At 38.4% G+C, this 20,686-nt stretch overlaps 1 protein-coding gene across 1 annotated transcript in view; it reads right to left on the bottom strand.

Moving 5' to 3' along the window:
• The window catches only part of Ppef1 (protein phosphatase with EF-hand domain 1), a 125,387-nt gene extending 105,091 nt beyond the window's left edge, over positions 1 to 20,296 (bottom strand). Inside the window, exon 1 of the mRNA XM_008835731.2 lies at positions 20,251 to 20,296. Coding sequence (XP_008833953.1) covers positions 20,251 to 20,296 — 46 coding nt within the window. The remainder of the gene's footprint in view (positions 1 to 20,250) is intronic.
• Between the last annotated feature and the right edge of the window lie 390 nt (positions 20,297 to 20,686).

Genomic DNA, 20,686 nt, shown 5'->3' with positions numbered 1-20,686 from the left:
AAAAACAAGTATCTTCTTGAAGTCCCTCAAATTAAGGTAAAGAATAAGAACAAATCATTCTGGAAGAACACAAAGGAAAATAGGTTTAGATACTTAAGTGACAATAGAATTTATTCTCAATTGTTTTAATAGCTTTTGTATAATCCTCATCGCTATTATGAGATATAAAATGTATTTATCAAATCTGTAATCATTATGCCAAAAAATCTGAATTACTGTAATATTTTGCATATTGTTAAAACTGTAACTTTAATTGTAAAAAGAGAAAATTTAGTTTTTCCATTAAAAAAAAAAAAGTTTTGGAATGCATTAACTTAACAAAACCCCAGTTTCCACCAACCAAAACATTGACTATCTTCAGATAGTATCTGAGGCCAGTAGCTGAGATTGGCCTTTGCTTTGTAGTATTTCCACCTATTTATTTAAAAAGTGCCTTATTTATGGATTTCTTTGTTGTGTTATTATTTTTTAAAATATATTTTGTATTATTTTGATGTGTATGTGTGTATTGCCTGCATGTAAGTGTACCCATGTCGTGCAAAGCCCAGAGAGACCAAAAGAGGCCGCTGGATCCCCTGGAACTGGAGTTATGGACAGTTGTTTGCTGCCATGTGGGTGCTGGGATTCAAACCCGGGTCTTCTGCAAGATCAGTCAGTGTTCTTAACCGAGCCATCTCTCCAGCCCCACGTGCTAATATTTTTTTTTAAAAAAACCTGTCAAACTCTTATGTTGGACATGGAATTTGGAGTAACCTAAATATGCATTCCCAGACCATGGTGATTCATATTTGGCTTCAGAATAAACTATCTCTAATTCCACTTGAAAAAAAAAATTTAAGCATTTATTCTTTTTATGTGTAGAGGGAATGTGCTTGCACACACATTCTGGAGCACACAAGTGGAAGTCAGAGGACAACTTGCAAGAGTCGGTTCTCTCCTTCTACCATGTGAGTACTGGGGACTGAACTCAGGTCTTTGGCCAGCCCCTGAAAGGCATTTTCTTAAAAAAATGTGTGTGTGTCTGTGTCTGTGTGTTTTCACATGAGTGGGGTTGTCCACAGAGGGCAGAGGCACTGGGTCCCCTGGATCTGGAGTTAAAGGTAACTGTGAGCTATCCCACACAAATACTTGGAACCAAACTCCAGTCCTCTGCAAGAGTAGAATGCACTTTTAACCACTGAGTCAGCCTTAGGCATTTTCTTAAACAACAGACTAAAGCATAAAGCCTAGTCTTCAAACAATGGCTCCACCTTAATCTAGCTTTTTATCACTAGTTCTAGAATATCTCATTCACCCAAGGTCATGCATCCTTCCCAATCTCCACTGTGTGCAATAGAGATGGGTGTGCTGTTTTCATTGCTTTGATTTTTTTTAAACCTCAAGCATACCCACATTAAATCATTATATTTTTGGGTTGAGGTTCTCAGGAAACAAGATCAAGTGCCCAGCTCACAAAACACAAGAGGACATGTTTTGGCTGGAGTTAATTAAAAGTTATTAGTCTAGATTATATTTATTCATTTATTTATTCATTTATTTTGATCTTTTTGAGACAGGGTCTCCCTGTAGCCCCAGCTGACCTGGAACTCGCTATATAGACCAAGCTGACCTTGAATTCACAGAGATCTGCCCGCCTCTGCCTCCTGAGTGCTGGAACTAAAGGCATGTGCCACCACACCCAGCAGATTATGTCTATTTATAAAAGTCATTCCCACAATAAATCAGTGAACCAACCAAACCAACAAAGCAAGAATTAAAACAAGCCAAGTAAAAATAGGCAAAAAAAAAAAAATGTTCGTGAATCAATTGCTAGCAATGTTTGGCCACTGTTCCTTGATGGGAAAACCAGAGCTATTAGTGACTCAACTTATATTTTTCTATAGGTATAATTCATCTATCTATCTATCATCTATCTCTATCATCTATATATCAATCAATCAATCAATCAATCATCTATCTAAGCAGTGCTAGGGCTCAAACCCAGGGTCTTACACATACTAGGCAAGTGCTCTACCACTGAGCTACATCTGTACCAAGTCCTATTTAATTTTGAATAGCCTTTAGAATTTGTCTTGTTTTTTCCCCTGGAAGTTTCTGGTTTGATCATTCAGTGTTCAGTGTTCCACATCATAGTTTGTCCTTTAGTGTTTATTTTCAGCTTTGCTATGTGCAATAATAGGTTGGCTGCAGCTGTGGCACTAAAAAAAACAGATGGTTTGAATATTTTCTAATTGGAAAGAATCTTAGAGATCTCATAACCCTAAGTTGTCAGTGTTCACTCGAGAAATGAGGACCAGAGAGGTTACATGATTTGCTTGAAGCTACACAGCTGGCACCTGGTTTAGTCAGGACCAAAATGGAAGTTTCCTAATTACACATTCATAACTATTTTTATTAATTTTTAGAGATGGACTTGGTGGGCGGACAAGTGAGTACATAAAATGTCATAGAAATGACCTCTAATTCTTAGCCTTCTTTTTTGTCACTTGGGGAAAGTGACAGTTTTAAAACACCTGAAGAGGGTTACCTCTTCAGAGGGGAGAATGGTAGAGTAGCCAAAAGCCCCATAAAAATAAATACATCAGCCCGCCCTCACCTCCCTCTGCTTCCCTGGGCCTGCACGACCCATAGGCCTTTCTCTGCAGGCCTCTCTCTGGGGTTCCTGTTTGAGTTCCTGCCCTGGTTTCCCTTGATGAAGGACTGTACTGTAAGCTGAAATAAATTCTTTCCTCCTCAAGTTGGCTTTAGTTAGAGTGGTTTATCATAGCAACGAGAAACCTAATACAGAAATTGGTACCAGAATTGGGGTATTATTGTGATGGACCTGACCACGTTGTTTTGGGGAGGGTTGTGGAAGTGTTTGGAACTATGGGCTGGAAAAGCCATTGCCTACTTGAAGCTTAGTGAGGTGTTTTGTGAGAGCCTGGGAAATGCAGATGATGGAGGCCTGGTTTATGAAGTTTCAAGGTAAATGAAGAATACCAGGGATGTTTGTATGATAGTTAGAATTGAGAATCTATGGTTTCTGGTCAATTGGGGCTGAAGAATCCACTGTGAATAACAAGAGAGTGGCACCACTGAGATGAAATCTGCGAAGTATTTCCTCAGTATCAGCATACAGAAGCTGTGGTCCAGAGGGAAACAAAGCTGCATCTCAAGCTAGAAGCTGAACTTAGCAATGTTCAAGAGTCTCCCACATAATACTGGGTTTAAGGAAAGCTGAAGAACTGAAGGGACCTTGGAAAGATTCTGAGGCTTGGCACCATGAGATGCCAGGAGATACAACTGATGACAGTACAGCCTCAGTTGCAGCAGAAACTCTGGGACTGAAGAGATCATGGAGAGAATTTGAGACTTGGCACTATGTAGACCAGGAGAGGCCATTGGTGAAGGTGCATCCTCAGTTGCAGTGAAGACCCCAGGATATGGTGGAGATGCCTGGGCCATGGGACAACCACCAAGGGCTGTGGCAGGTATGGAGTGAATCTTGCCTGAGCCTACAAGACAAGCTGTGTGTGCTGAAGATGATACAGCCAGAGAAGTGGAGCTGTCCAAGTTTTCTGGAGACCAGAAGATCATGAGTGAATCCCAGATATTGAGGTACATTGCTGAACTTTAGTTTTGCTTACGTGTGCCCCGGTTCTTCCCTCTTGAAATGAGACAGTATTTAATTTGTTTTTTTTTTATTTTGTAGGAACTCACAGTTAAGAAACTTTGGGTTGCTTTAAAGAGACATTGAGCTTTTAAAGTATTGGAATTTTTAAGGACTGTGGCACTTTTATATTGTGATACCAATATTAACATGAGATTTGGGGGGCAAGAAATGGAAAGCTTATGGTTTAATGTTGATGTATTTGTGAGTCAAGTTGACAAGGGATCATTTGTGCTGGATAGCTGTGGTTGTCAACTTGACAAACCTGGGAAGAGGAAACCTCAGTTGGGGATTTTGGCATGTCTTGTGAGGCATCTTCCTAAGTGCTGGTTGATATTGGAGGGCCCAGCCCACTGTGAGTGGTGCTACCCCTGAGTATGTGGTCCTGTGCTGTATAACAAAGCAGACAGTAAAGGCAGAGGAGCAAGGCAGTAAGCAGCATTTCTCCACGGTCTGTGTTTCGATTCCTGCCTCCTGCCCTGGCTTCCCTTGACGAAGGACTGTACTCTAAGCTGAAATAAATGCTTTCTCCCCTCCCCCCCGCAATAAATAAATAAATAAATAAATAAATACATACATACATACATACATCAAAGAAGAAGAAAGAGAACATGAAGTTATCAGAAAAAGGTGATGGGGAAAAACATTTTTAAAAAATATTTTATTATTTTTATTTTATGTGTATGAGTATATGCCTGCATGTATGTAAGTGCACCCATGTCATGCAATGCCCATGAAGGAGAGAAGAGGCCTTTGGATCCCCTGGAACTAGAGTTATGGATAGTTGTTAGCTGCCATGTGGGTGCTGGGATTCAAACCCGGGTCTTCTGCAAGAACAGCCAGTGTTCTCAACTGCTGAGCCATCTCTCCAGCCTCTCAACACTAAAAGTTATTTGTGTGGGGCGGGGGCTTTTTTGAGACAGGGTCTCCCTGGAACTCACTACGGAGACCAGGCTGGCCTCAAACTTACAGTGATCTGCCTGCTTCTGCCTCCTAAGTGCTGGTACTAAAGCTATATGCCACCATGCCTGGCAACACTGAAAGTTTTAGAGAGACTAGTTGTTTATAAAATTTCTTGCAATTTCAATTTTCTATTTTTTTCACAATTACATTCAGGTTATATATTTTTCTGGAAGAAGCAATGTGTCCTTCACAGAGTATTACATCAAGAAATATGTTATGTGGCTGGAGAGAGAGTTCAGAGGTAAAGAGTACTGGCTGTTCTTCCAGAGAACCATGGGTTCAGTTACCAGCACCCACATGGCAGCTAACAATCATCTGTAACTTCAGTTCCAGGGGATCTGATGCCCTCTTCTGGCCTCTTTTGGCACTATACACATATGGTGCACTTATATACATATAGGCAAAACACTCATATACATTAAAAATAAAGGAAGTATGTTTTTTAAAAAAGCACATGATATTTAGTCTCAGCAATGGTTATGCTCACTCAGATAGTTTGGTAAAGGTGGTAGCCACAGGAAATTCTTCACCAAAGAAGTACTGTTTTGTCCCCTCTTAATTAATAAACAATTTGCAGGAGCATGCTTTGAGATTGTGTGTACAATCTATTCTCCAAAACATTCACCGAGTTTTGTGTAAAACAATTTTTATGGGGATCACAAAACAGTCACTTTCTTTTTTTAAAAAATATTGTATTTTTTATTTTTATTTTATGTGTATGAGCGTTATTGCCTGCATGTATGTGAGTGCACCCATTTTGTGCAATGCCGCCGAGGTCAGAAGGCTTCGGATTCCCCTGGAACTGGAGTTACGGATTGTTTGTAGCCACCATGTGGGTGCTGGGAATCGAACCTGGGTCCTCTGCAAGAGTAGTCAGTGTGCTTAACCACTGAGCCATCTCTCCAACCCCTCAAAACAGTCACTTTCTAATTCATTCTTTTTTTATATTTATTAGGATTAGGTTTTTTAAATACCCCATTTAAAGTGCTATTTATTTACAGGGAAATGGCACAACACAAAGATTATAAATAGCCATTTTATGATAGTTTACTTTACAAATGTAATCCTTGGCTACATGACTAGTTCAGGAAAGTGTGACACTTTATCTATACAATATCAAAATACAAACCAACACAGCAAAATATTTGGAGCAGGAGAAAAGCAGTATAGAAGTTATTCTGACCTCCCTATCATATTATCTTTTTGCCAATTTTCTAAAAGAATTGCTATTGTGAAAATATCAAATTTATAAAACTATTTTACTCTTTTTTAAATGTGTTACAAGTGAATTCCCTGCATGTATATAAGTGCACCCATGTCGTGCAGTGCCCACAGAGGTCAGAAGAAGGTGTTGGATTCCCCTGGAACTGGAGTTGTTTGGTGCCATGTGGATGCTGGGAACTGAACACAGGTCCTCTGCAAGAGCAGCTAGTGTTCTTAACTGCTGAGTCATCTCTCCAGATGGTAAACTATTTTATTCTTAACTATGTAAAAGAAATTTAGCTATGTAAAAGAATTAACATAATTTCAAATTGTTTAAATTTTTTCTTACAGGAAAGATGTCCAATGCACCAATCCAATAATGATCTTACTTTAAAATTTTATTTTTTATTATTTTTAATTATGTGTGTGTGCACATGCAAATTGTTGTCTGCAGAGGCCAGAAGAGAGTATCAGATCCCCTGGAGCTGAAGTTACAGGTGGTTGTGAGGTGCCAGGTGCACACATTGTGAATCGACTTTGATCCTCTGGAAGAACAGCAAGTGCTCTGCTGAGCCATCTCTCCACACACCTCCCCGCAATGATCTTTTATCTTAGAAAAAAAAATTCAACACCTTGTCTACAACTCTATTTTGTGCCTCCCTTGTTATTAAGTATTAGTCTGAATTATATTGCCACATTTGTTCTTCCAAGGTCAAATATAAACACCATTTTTTTTGTCTTTTGATGTGGGAGAGATAGCTCAGAGGTTAAGAGCACATACTCCTTGTCCAGAGGACCTAAGTTTGGTTCCTAGCACCCACATCAGGTGGCCCACAATGCCTGTAATTCCTGTTCCAGGGGGATTCGATGCCTCTAGCCTCCAAGGGCACTTGCCCTCACATGCATGCACACACATAATTAAAAACAGTTTTAAAAATGAATCTTTAATTTTTGTCTGTTGAACCTGCTAAAAGCCTAATACAACATGAATCGTAATTGTGCAAGTGTTCTGAATTTGGGAAATAACTGGTAACTAGAGCTAAGGCATTACCTTTCTTATACTAACTTAAACTACGGTTTTCTGTAACAGGGTTTCCTAATGATTACCAGGATACAACCATAAATATGGCATCTTTGTAAATTGCTCAGTAGAGGCTAGTAGCTCGTTTTTTGTTTGTTTTTTTTTTAATGCGTGTTTAAGTGGATAGTTGGAATAGCACATCCTTTGAGTGTATTCTGCCTTCTAAACACTCTGATTCTAGAATGGATATCTACATAGCCCCTTCCAGAGTCTGAAAATACTCCAAATTTTAAAAGCAAATGTGAACTAATTACACAGAGAATAAAGAAAAAGTTGAAAATGCATTTGTTAGTTTTTTGTTGCTTTGATTAGGTTTATGGGTTTTGTCCATTTTACTCAGGCAAAATGTGCTTGCTTATGTATAAATGTTTGTAGCATCAATCCTACACAAGTCTCTAGGCCAACACATTATCATATAAAAAGTGAATGATTTAATAAGAATTATTGAAAGGGATTATAATTTCAATTTTAAAAGTTGTTTCCTTTTACAAAGAAAGTATTTAAGATGATTGTCAATAAACCAAGGATTATAACGTATGGTGTGGCTAAAAAATGTGAAGATTTTAGCAGCCTCATCATCTTGATGATAATTAAAGCCATAAAGTCACCCAGGGGAATCTAAGGGTAACAAAATAAGATGGCTAAGAGGAACTCAGAGGAGCTCCAACATCTTAAATTTGGGTGCCAGCAGAGCAAACATAAATAGTTCAGGAGAAACCTAAAAGGAAATCCAAGAGAAAGTGCAGCCACTGAAGCCAAAGAAGTGCAGGAAAGCCAAGTTCTGCCATAAGTTAAGCAAGATCAGTACCAAATGTGCACCATTGGATTTTACATCATTCAAGAGCCTTTCAAAGGGTCTAGATGGATGGCTCAAAGTTTAGGAGCACTGTCTGTTCTTGTGGAAAACCTGGGTTGGAGTCCCAGCACCCACCTGGTGGCTAACAACCGTATGTAACTCCAGTTCTGTGGGAATCCAACGCCTTCTTCTGTCCTCTGCAGGCATTGCATGACACAGGTGCACTTACACACATGCAGGCATAACACTAATACACATAAAATAAAAATAAATAAATAAAAATCATTTTAATAAAGAACCTTTCAAATTATTTTTCCTGGACTACGATAGATGAGGAGTGGAAGACAGCAATTTGGACAACTGGGAAATTCTTAATATAATGTTATCTCTATGTAGTTATCAATATGATTTAGTGCTCTAGTTATATAAGAGAATATCCCTCTTTTGAGGATATTCCCTGTAAAGTATATAAAGGCCAGCATCATAATCTCTATAGCTTATTTTCAAACAGAGAAGAGATGGGGGAGGGAAACAAAGAGAAAGGCTAGCAAACTTAACAACTGGTGAAGCTAGGTAAAAGGCATATGGGTATTCATCGTACTGTGCTATTATTTCATCTTTGGAGGTTCTCAACTTTCAAAAGCAGTAAGTTAGAGGGAAAGCAAAAGCAAAGTAAAACAAAACTGCATAAGAAGAAGAGGTGGGACTGGATAGATGGCACAGACATGAGGACCTGAGTTCAGATTTCAGTACCCATGTAAAAAGCCAGGCATGGACACACTCACCTGTAGCCACAGTGTTACAGGGAGTAGAGATGGTGGGGGAGGGGGGAGTGGAGGGGGATGGGAAGAGGGGTTGCCATCTGACAACCTAGCTCCAGCTAAAACAATAAGGCAGAAAGTGGTAAAGCAATACACACTGACATCCTCCTCTGGCCTCCATTCATGCAGCTGTATACACACACACACACACACACACACACACACACACACACACACACACACACACACACATGGCAGTTGGATGTACCAAGAGGCTGATGAGCAATAGCTAGCAAAAGAGGCAGAGAGAAGAGCAGTATCCCTGCAGCTACAGAGAACACACATCATCCTTGAGTGACATCAGACTTTACAAAGCATCTTATCTGATGCCTGCATTTCACTGAGGAAAGAGATGAGGTCCCAGCTCAGAGTGACTTCTGCTACAGCACACAGTGCCAGTAAAGACTGAAATTATAGCAAGGAAAAAAATACCTAATGACAATAATAGCAAACGATTCTCTAAACTTTGAGAAAATTCTTTAGGGAATAGCGAAGATGAAAGAAACAATATCATTCACTCTTTCCATGAAGGTCCTAAATTGAAATACAGTTTTAAAATTGAGAGTGAAGGGCTAGGGAACATGGGTGTTCTAGTTCATTCTTCATTGCTGTGACAAAATACTCTGACCAATACCAACTTGGGGAGGAAAGGGTTTATTTATCTTACATCTCCCAGGTCGCAGTTCATCAGGGAGCCCAAGGTAGGAACTCAGGGCAGGAACCTGGAGGCAGGAGCTGGAGCACAGGACATGGAGGAACGCTGCTTACTGGCTTGCTCCCCTGGCCCCTGCTCAGCCTGCTTTCTTATGCAACACAGGGCCACCTGCCCAGGGGGGGCACCACCCACAAAGGGCTGGGGCCCCCCCCATCACTCATCAAGAAGATGCCCCTCAGAGATGGCCACAGGCCAGTCCAATGGAGGAAATTCCCCAATTGAGGCTCCCTCAACCCAGGTGTGTCAAGTTGACAATAACGGTATCCAGCTCAATGGCTCTAGCAGTGACCATAAAGCAGCACTCAAGCAGGTGTCAAGAGCTTAATTGTGAGAATTTTAGATAACTAAATTAACTTTAAGTCAATTAAGCAATTTTTCCTGAATTCATTAAATTTTTTTTATTAAGAATCCTACCAAAGCTAGGTGTAGTAGCACAGGCCTTTAATCCCAGCATTTGGGAGGCAGAGGCAAGCGAATGGATCTCTGTGAGATGAAGGCCAGCGCATTTTACATAGCAAGTTCCAGGCCAGCTGGGGCTAGAGGGAGAACCTATCTCAAACAAACAAACAAACAAACAAACAAACAAACAAAACAAAGAATCCTACCAAGAATTAAATAAATATTTTGTTAGCTACTTAGTATTTTTCAGATTTTTAATTACTGTGTGTGTACACATATGGGGGGCAGTTCACACATGTGTAGGTACACTTGCAAAATTTGTGCATGCATGTGAAGACCAGAAGTTGACATTAGGTGTCTTCCTCAACTGCTCTACACCTGTTTTGTGAATCCAGGTTTCTGAACATGAACTCACCAATCCAGCTAGAATAGCTGGCTGGTAAGCCTCAGGGATCCTCCTGCCTCCATCAGCTCAGTGCTGGGATTGTGGGCATACACCACAGGCAAGCATCACTACATCTTTTTAAATTTTTTAAATGTGCATCCTGCGGATTGAATTCAGTGCTTTACACTTTCATAGCAAGCACTTAACTGACTAAGCCATCTCTCTAGCCCGCCCCTTTGTAGGATTTTTAAATTAAAAACAAAAAAACTAATAGTCTGAGAGGAATAATCTCCATTAAAGAATTTTCTATGCTCTATTCCATTATAGCTTAAGTATCAAACTTCAACGCCAAAAAGGTATAGTCTCTTTCTGCTCCTTAGCACCTTAAATAAATGCTCATCAATAAATTTTAACTGTAAAGCTCAGGAGAATAAAATGACAGTGTTTAATTTCTGTTACATGCAAAAATTCCAGTTCTCAAAACAACATCTGAGATGGGACTTAAATTTAGGGGCTAAAGTAAAAGGTCAGTTGGTAGAGTGTTAACTGTGCAAGCATGAGGACCTAAGTGCTCAGAATCCATGTAAAGGTAAAAGCCAGACATGGTGGCATGCACTTAAAATCCTAGAACGGGGATCAGCAGAGACAGGTGAATCCTTGGAGCTCACTGGCCAGCCAGCCTAGCCTACTTGGTGAGTGCCAGGCCAGTGAATGATCCTATCACCCAAAACAAGGTGGACAGTGCTTGAGGAACAACAGTCAAGATTGCTCTCTGGCCTCCACATACATGCACACACATGTGCATATGCACCTGCATGCATGTATGTGCATGTATTTGCGTACACACACATACATACATACACAAAAAGGGTCTTAAACTTTTGACTCTGTCAGATCTAGTTTTAATTCTGCCTCAATCAATAATTAGTGTGTAACTTTGGACAGTCCTTGAAGGAAGTCTCAGTCTCCTCATCTATAGAAAGAGGCTAATCAGAACTTCCTCCAAGAGCGTGGGTGAAAAATACCTAATCACTTGATTATGGGAATAATCCAAAATACGGAAACAGCTTTGCATGAAGAAATTCTTCAAAGCATTATTTCTATTTAGCATAAGAGTAAAATATTAGAAAAAGACCAGTATATTATGATCCTTCTTATAGTAAATGAAATATTTAGTAATGGCTAAATGCTGACTACAGAACATTTATAACAATGTGAAATATTTATATATATTAATATTTTGTGGTGGCTGGAGAGATGGCTTAGCGGTTAAGAACACTGGCTGTTCTTGCAGAAGACCCGGGTTTGAATCCCAGCACCCACATGGCAGCTAACAACTGTCCGTAACTCCAGTCCCAGGGGATCCGACAGCCTCTTCTGACCTCCACGGGCATTGCACAACATAGGTGCACTTACCTACATGCAGGCAATACACACATACACATAAAATAAAAGAATAAAATAAAATTTAATAATATATATTTTGTGCTGCAAGTGAGGCTACCAAAATTACTAATACTTAGGATGATAAAAAAAAAATATCCAGAAAAAGCCAGGTGTGGTAGTGAATACTTTATCCCAGCACTCATGAGGTAAAAGCAGGCAGATCTCTGTTAAATTGAGGCCAGCCTGTCTGCATAGTGACTTCCAGGTCAGCTGGGACTACAGGGAGACCCTATTTCAAACAAACAAATCTCTTGAAAAGATCTGGAGTTTGTAATCTATGGGCAGTAGAATTGTGAGTATTAGTTCCAATTATTTTTTTCTATGTCTTCCAAAATTTATAAATGTGCAAAAAAGTATGGGTGAGCAGGCTCAGTAGGTAAAGTACTTACTTTATAAACTCACACAAAAAGCTAAGCATGGTGACATACACCTGTAATCCTAGTTCTGGAATGGCAGAGACAGAGGATCTCTACAGCTAGCTGGGCGAGTTTTGCTGAGTTGGTAAGCCATAGGTTCACTGAGACCTTGTCTCAAAAAATAAGGTGTGAAGTGATAAAGGAAGACACCCAACATCACCCTCTGGCCTCTACATGAATGCCCATACACAGACACAAACACACGAACCACACACATGCAAAAGAAATGTCTAAAATATTCATCCATGGATGAATATGAGTAAACGCCATCGTACCAGTGTTTTGGCAGGTTTATTATATGCAGTCATAAGAGACTTTAATTGACATATTCACAAGAGATAATGAAATAAAAATCTATAAGTAAACAGTCCTACGATGGTCAGTATTAATTGTCAACTTGACAGAATCACCTGGGTCTCTGGACATGCCTGTGGTGGATTATCTTGATTATTTAATTCATGTGGGAAGACACATCTTTACTGTGGGCGAGACCATTGCCTGGGCAAGGGCTCCTAGACAACACAAATGAAGAAAGGGAACTGGCCAGGAACATGCAAGCATCTCTCTCTGCTTCTTGACTGCAGATATAACGTTACAAGCTTCCTCAAGCTCCTGCCTCTGTGACTTCCCAACCATGATGGATTGTAACCTGGAACTGTGAGCCAAAAGAAACCCTTTCTCCCTAAAGTCACTTTGCTCAGAGTATTTTATCATAGCAACAGTAGAGGAAACTAAGACAAGTCAAACAAACATATGCCAACAAATTATGTAACTAAGAGAGGTAATGGACAAATTCCTAGAAGGATTCAAAATACCAAAAATGACTCAAAATGAAAGAAAATATGAATAGACTTATAACAAGCTAAGAAATAGGATAGTTAATCAAAACACTACCCACGAAGAAAATTTTATGGCCAGATGGTTTTGCTGATTAATTCTACAAACAGTTAAAGAAGAATTAATATCAACTCTTCACAAACTCTTCAGAAAAAAACAGAAAAGGGTAGGAGAGATGGCTCGGCAGTTAAGAGCACCAGCTACTCTTGTAGAAGAACTGGGTTCAGCTCCCAGTCCCCATACGGCAGCTAACTGTCATAACTCTATTTCCAGGGGATCCAACGCCCTGTTCTGACCTCTGTGGGCATTGCATGACATGGGTGCACTTACAAGTACAGAGTGTATGCAGGCAATACACTCATACACATAAAATAAAAATAATAAATAAAATATATATTAAAAAAAACAGAAAATAAGGGAACATTCTCCAACTTCTGTGAGGCCAGTATTACCCTCTATCACAACCACAGAAAGCCATCACAAGAAAAGAAACCTCAGACAGATAACTGGTGAAATTAGGTACAAGATTCCTATACAAAATACTGGCAAACTGAGCCAGACGTGATGGTGCATGCCTTTAATCTCAGCACCCAGGAGGCAGAGGCAGGAGAATCTCTGTGAGATCAAGGCCAGTCTGGTCTATATAGTGAGTTCCAGATAAGCTGGGGCAACAGGGAGACCCTAACTCAAAAAGACCTAAAACAATGCAAAATACTAGCATATTGAACTTAGTAAATACAGATAAAGCATTACTACACTATGACAAAGAATGTAAAATTAGTTTAACATATGAAATTTAATTGATATAATATTCTGTATCATAGAATAAGGAAAAACGTGATCACAACACATGCAGAAAAAGTACTTGACAAAATTAAACTCTACTTTGTCATTTTATTTTTATTTATTCATTTATATTTTATTTCATGTGTATGAGTGTTTTGCCTGCATGTATGTAAATACACACATCATGAAATGCCTGTGGAGGCCAGAAAAGGGCATCAGATTACCTGAAACCAGAGTTACAGACAGTTGTGAGCCACCATATGGGTACTGGAAACTGAATCTGGGTCCACTGGAAGAGCAGCCAGTGCTCTTAACCACGGAACCATCTCTCCAGCCCCCTCTACTTTGTAATTTAAAAAAAAATAAATCACCCACGTGGCATCTCACAACCATCCATAATTCCAGTTCTAGGGAATTCAATGCCCTCTTCTGGCCTCCATGGCCACTAGGTATACATGTGGTGCACATGCATACATGCAAGCAAAACACACATAAAAAATGGAAATAAAGACATCTTTTGTTAAAAAATGAAAAAATACATAGAGATTAAAGACACATGTGCAAACATCTAAGTGTTAGTAGCATTAAAAATGTACGAAACAGCATATTTTACTGGCATGTTTCTTGTTATGTAGCCTTTAGCTAAACATATGAACTCTTAAAAAATTATATTGGCCCCTTTAATCTTTGGTACTGAGTTCAGTATTGTATAACTATATTAATTCAACTGTGAACCTAGAAATTTACCGTCACTGTTGAAACAGAAGTACCAATAAAGATTTAACATTTATTGTTCTTAAATAATAAAGTAATTCATATCCACACACACAAAATCAACAAATTTTAAAAAATGAGTTATATTTGAGGAAGAAGCATAAAAATTTGCTTCATGTTAATTAGTAGAGGTGGAAAACATTACTATTGAAATCTACCTGATGACTTTATATCCATGCTCAGATGCCAAGGTTCTCAGAAAGTAACTGATATAACTAGTAATAATCAGATACAGAGAGATTAGAAATGCATGTGCAAACATCTTAGTATTAATTGCATAAAAATGAATTTTTCTCTATGAAACTGTGCATTTTAATAAGGAAATGGAGATCTTTTTTAAGGTTAAAACCTCATTTAATTTTATATCTTATAGGGTTTATACTGAGTACAATATTGTATAACTGTATTAATTCAACTGTAAAACCTAAAAATTTACAGCCAATTTTGAAAGAGATGCATCGTAGCTCTGGAAATTGTTATTGAACATGTCAATGCTGTTGTAATGAAATGCTTCTTCTAATTATGTGGTTATTAAATAAATAATTTTTTAAAAAATTAAAAAACAATCATCAAACAGCAGGAGTGAACCTCCTCAACTTGATAAAGAGCATCTATGAAAAAGCTATATTTAATACCATATTTAATGATAAAAGAACAAATGCTTTCCCATATATTAGCTATATGTCTTGTTGCTGTGACCAATTATTTGACTACAACAAATTAAATGAGGAATGATTTGCTCTGGCTCAGTTTTGGAGGGCTCAGTCCATTGTAGAGGAGAAAATCTGGTGGAGTAGATCAGATCATAGCACAGTGGACCACAATGCAAAGAAGAATTTGGTACTCTATCAACTTTCTCCTTTTCCCCTTTTATTTCATCCAAGTTCCATCCCATGGGATGGTGCTGCCCATATTCAGGGTTAATCTTCTCCCATCAGTTAATCCATTTGGAAATGCCCTCAAAGACATACACAGAAGTATGCCTCAATCTCCTAGGTGATTCTAAATCCAGTCACGTTGACAATGAAGATAGAACAAGACAAATATATCATCTACTCTTTCATTTCTATTTAATATATTTTTAATATTGTATTTATTATTTTATTTTATGTGTACAGGTGTATTGACTGAGTGTATGTAAGTGCACCCATGTCCTGCAATGCCCACAGAGGTCAGAAGAGGCCGTCAAACTCCCCTGGAACTGGAGTTACATTTAGTCACCATGTGGGTGCTGGGACTGGAATTCAGATCCTCTGTAAGACCTGAGTCTTGGCTCAGAACCATTAAGCCAGTTCTCTACCTCCTCTATTTAATATTTTAATGAAAGATCTAGCCAGAATAAGTAGGGAAGAAAATAAAATGAAAAGCATTAGAAAGAAAGAAGTAAAACCATTTCTATTTGCATATGATGTGACTTACAAATAAAAATTCATAGCCAGGTGTGGTGGCGCACGCCTTTAATCCCAGCACTTGGGAGTCAGAGGCAGGCAGATCTTTGTGAGTTCGAGGCCAGCCTGGTCTACATAGTGAGTTCCAGGACAGCTGGGGCTACAGAGAGACCCTGTCTCAAAAAGACAAAAAAAAATTCAAAAGAATTATCTATTTATGTTAATAAATGAGGTCTGCAAAATCGTGGTGATACAAAAATCAATAATTTTACACACCTTTGCAATGAACAATCCAACAACAATTAATTGAGAAAATAGCTGTACTTATAATAGCACCAAAAAGAACAAAACCTATAGACAAACTAAATAAGTGTAAAGACATAGTATGTTCATAGATCTCATGGTTTAATTGCTAAGATGGCAATATTCCCCAAATGGATCTATAGATTCAATACAATCCTCCTCAACAGTACAAATGGGGTCTTTTAAAAAGTTGAGAATTTGCTCCTAAAATCCTTATGGAAATGCAAGAGACCCCAGATCAGAACTATCTTGAAAAATAGAAATAAAGGTGAAAGGACAGGAATTCATATAACCCAGATTGGTCTCAAACTTGCTAGGTATCCAAGATGAACTTGAATTTCTGATCCTCCAGTCTCTACAACCCAAGTGCTAATATTATGGATGTTTGCCAAGATGTCTGGCTTTATGCAGTGCAGAGACTGAAACCAGAACTTTGTGCATGTGAGGTAGGCACTCTACTAACTGAGCTACAGAGCCAGCCCCAGTCTTGGTGTATTTTTTTAAACAGTACTGGGAATAGGCAAGTACCCTACCACTGTGCTACAGCCCTGGTCCTCAGTCAATTGATTTTTGATGAAAGTGTCAAGACCACTCAAAGGGAAAAATATAGTCTTTTCAACAAGTGGTATTGAGACAACTAGATATCCATTTACAAGGAATGTTTTTGTACCTCTACCTCACATAACTGAAAATAACTCAAAATAGATTTTGAAAACCCTAAATGTAAGAATTAAAGCTACAAAGACCTTATGCATAAGTGTATATCTTCTTGAATTTGGCAACAGATTACTGGATATGACATCAAAAAAACAAGAAGACAATTAAAGATAAGCTAGACTTTTTTAAAATTGAAAGCTTTAATTGCAAAGGACACTATCGAGAAAGTGAAAACAAGGCCTAGAGAGATGACTCAGCAGTTAAGAGTACTGGCTTCTCTTCCAGAGGACTTGGGTCTGGTTTCCAGCACCCACATGGCAGATAACAACCATCTGGCTCCAGGGGATCCAACGCCCTCTTCTGGGCTCTGTGGGCACTGCAGGACACAGGCACACGTACATAAATGAAGGCAAACCACTCATACACATAAATTTTTTTTAAAAAGAACATGAAAAAGCCTCAACCTGGTAGGCAAGTGCTGAAGAAGATAAGGCAGGAGGATTGAAATTTTGAAACCATTCTGGGCCATGCCTTAAATCAGGCACGGTGGCTCATGCCTGTAATCCCAGCACATGGAAGATGGAGGCAGGTGGATCAGGAGTTCAAGGTACTCCTCAGATGAGTTCAAGGCCAGGCTGGGCTACAAGAGACCATCTCAAAAATAATAAACAATAAAGAATCAAGTGCAAATAAAATTAATTGAATGGGAAGAAATACTTTCAAATTATATATTTGAGTTGTGGGTTAGTATTAAAGTCGTGAGCACAGCTGCTTTCCAAAATATATCTCTGGTAAGAAATTTGTATCTAGAGTACATAAAGAATAATAAATAAATAATTTTAAAAGTGGGTGGTTGGGAGCTGAAGATGGCTCAGTGGTTGGGAGAGCTTGCTGCTCTACACTAGGCAGTTCACAATTGTCTGTAACTCCAACTCCAGGGGATCCAACACCTTCTTCTGGCATCCACAGGCACCCACATACACATGAAACACATGGACATACACATATACACATAAATTAAAATTAAAATAAATCTTTTATAAATTGGTGGCTGAACATGGCAGCACATGCCTGTAATTCCAGAACTCAGGATGATGGACAGGAGAATTATGACTTTGAGTCCATCTGTGCTATATGGAGTAACTTCCAAGCCAACATGGACTACCTAGTGACACCCTGTCTTAGAAACATGGGGGGAAGGAGCTATGAATGACCCTAATAGACACTTCTCTAAGAAAATTGATTCAAATGGCCCTTAAACATGATGAAAAGAAGCTAAAAATCATTAGTCATTAGGGATCTACAAATGAAAACCAGAGTGAGATATTTCTTGATACTCATTAGAATGGTTTAATAAAAAAGGTATTAGCAACTGTTGCCAAGGATATGGAAAATTTTTTCCTTCACACATTGCTGGTAGGAACATAGAAAGGTACAATCACTTGAGGAAATAGTTTAGAAATTTCTCAAAATGTAAAGTTAGTATATGACCCAGCAATTCTACGGACTAGTATATGCCTAAGAATACTGAAAACCTGTGTTCACACAATAACATATATGAACGTTCATGAGAGCATTGTTCATAATCATAAAAAAGAAAAAAACATAAAAAACTTACAACGTAATATCTACTGATTAATGAATGGTTAAATATAACAGGTGGCCTATTTACACAGTAGAGTATTAGTCAACAATAAAAGGGTACAAAATATATACATGCTACAACATGGATGAAGCCAAACCTAAAAGGTCACATGATATATGACTCCATTTACACAAAATGTCGAGAATGGATTAAATCCATAGAAACAGATGGAAGACTGGTTACTGTCATTGGCTGAGAGAGTTGCAAATAGAGAGAGAGAAACTATTGAAAACAGGGTTTTACTTTGGAGTCATGGAAATATTTTGGAACTAGACAAGGGTGGTGTTTGCACAATACTGTAAATATATACTAAAATGCCATACTGTAAATATACTAAAATGTTTATGATGATCAATTTCATGTTATGTGAATGACACCTCAACAAATTCTTTGAATAGAAAAAGCAATCCAAATATCTAAGCTAATACTTCCACTTATGTATAACAGTTGAAATGTTGAAAAGCAATTCAAAGAGATAGAACTTACTTTTAAAAGTTAGACTTAGCCTTTTTAAACCAAATAAATCTGAGTAAATTTAAAGAACAATGGGGGGTAGGCAGGAAAAGGAAATGGTGGGGTGAACATGAGCAAAGTATATGATCTGTGTATGATAAAACACATGATGTGCATAGCAAGGTATCATATTAAAACTTTCTATGTTGTTCATTCATTTTTAAAAAAATAGTTTATTATTTTTATTTTATGTGTATGAGTATACTACCTACAGGTATGTAAGTGCACCCATGTCATGCAATACCCATGGAAGCCAGAGGAGGATGTCAGATCCCCTGGAACTGGAATTACAGACAGTTGTTAGCCACCATGGGAGTGCTGGAATTGAACCCAGGTCCTTTGCAAGAGCAGTCAGTACTCTTACCCATTGAGCCATCTCTCCAGTCCCTGTTCATTCATTTGTTGTTGTTGTTGTTATTGTTGTTGTTGTTTGGGTTTTTTAAAGAAAATTACTTTCTTCCCTCTGTGCTAATAAATTACTACTATGGAATTAGCTCATGACATGCTTAAAGATTTCAATCAGGGCACCCCCCATGTCCCTTCCTACTTTCAGAGATTAGCTTGGAAACTTGGCACAAATCAGTGGGAGAAAGAACAACATTTGATTCCCAAAGGAAAACATCCTAGAATAATTAGTATAGAAAATTCTACATCTCTGCCTTAAGCCTAGGTAAACTTCCAAAACCAAGGTATAGAATTAAAACCTGGAAAATAATCCATAATCCAGATGACAAAGAATGGGTTTTAAAAATAATGTATTCTTAGAACTGTCCCAGCTTGTTTGTTTTTATTTTAATTTGTTTCTAAAAGCTCTGTCTCTTAAACAGTCAAGGGATTTTCAACTAGATTCCAGTACCATGAAAAAGCACCTCAGCCCAAAATAAAGGAAATATTTAAGTTTTTAACTATTTGGTGGTAGAAGCAGCTGTGTCATTAAGGCAGAAACAATCCACTTCTTTTGGAAATATTAGCATTCTCACTAGAATATTTTTAGAATGCAAGGCAAATCTCATGAAGTTCTATATTGACTAGGTATTTTTAAAGTGGGATCATTGACTTATAAAATCTAATAAAATTCAATGAATGGTGCTACTAAATGTCACATAGGTATGGTATACCTATTACATGAGAATCAAGGAAACAAATATAAATTACAGAGTCTCCCTTGTCCCCTGCCACTGAGTTATAAATTCATACTTTATACTGATACATTTCAACTGAAATTAAATCAAACCTACATTTTTAGATAATACTTTATTGTATAGCATAAATTCAAAGCTATATCTTTCCACAGGTAGTCTTCTATATGCCCACAATGTTTCACCTCCAGTCTAAGTAATGATGTCTTAGTACAGAATCACACAGGGCAGCTTGAGAACCATGGGAATAAACAAGAAATGGGCGAGGAGTGTGAGTTGGGCTTACTCTCTCCCCTTCATTCATAAGCACAGGCTTGCTCCCAGCACTCACCTTTCTCAGACCTGTTGTCTTTCAGTGAAGAAGTACCACAGTCCATGACGTCTAAATCATATTATGCTTACGAATTCAACTGCTGGTTTCAACACAGAGTGTGAAGTCCCTCCCTTTATGCTTCAAGAAGCCACTCAGCTGATTTCCTTCAGTCCATAGATACTAACGAGGAAGACAGAGGGGGGAGGAAGGGAAAGCACCAGTTAACAACATGGTAGCCAAGGGGCTGCCCAGCAGGATTCATTTTATGCATCTTCTGAATTGCTGTTCATCATGTGATGTGGAAAGTGATCACATATAATCCGATCCTTGTTTATTTTCCAAACCACAGAAGTAGCCACCGAGCAGCTCTAGATAGTTTTTTTTTGCTACATCAAAATGATAGTTTCCCATGCCTAGGTCAGATCAAGCTCTGTATAAAATTAGGCACAAAAAA

This window comes from Nannospalax galili, unplaced genomic scaffold (assembly GCF_000622305.1).
Source record: "Nannospalax galili isolate Female #2095 unplaced genomic scaffold, S.galili_v1.0 scaffold217, whole genome shotgun sequence".
Taxonomy (NCBI): Eukaryota; Metazoa; Chordata; class Mammalia; order Rodentia; family Spalacidae; genus Nannospalax; species Nannospalax galili.
This window is presented reverse-complemented; position numbering and strand designations above follow the sequence as displayed.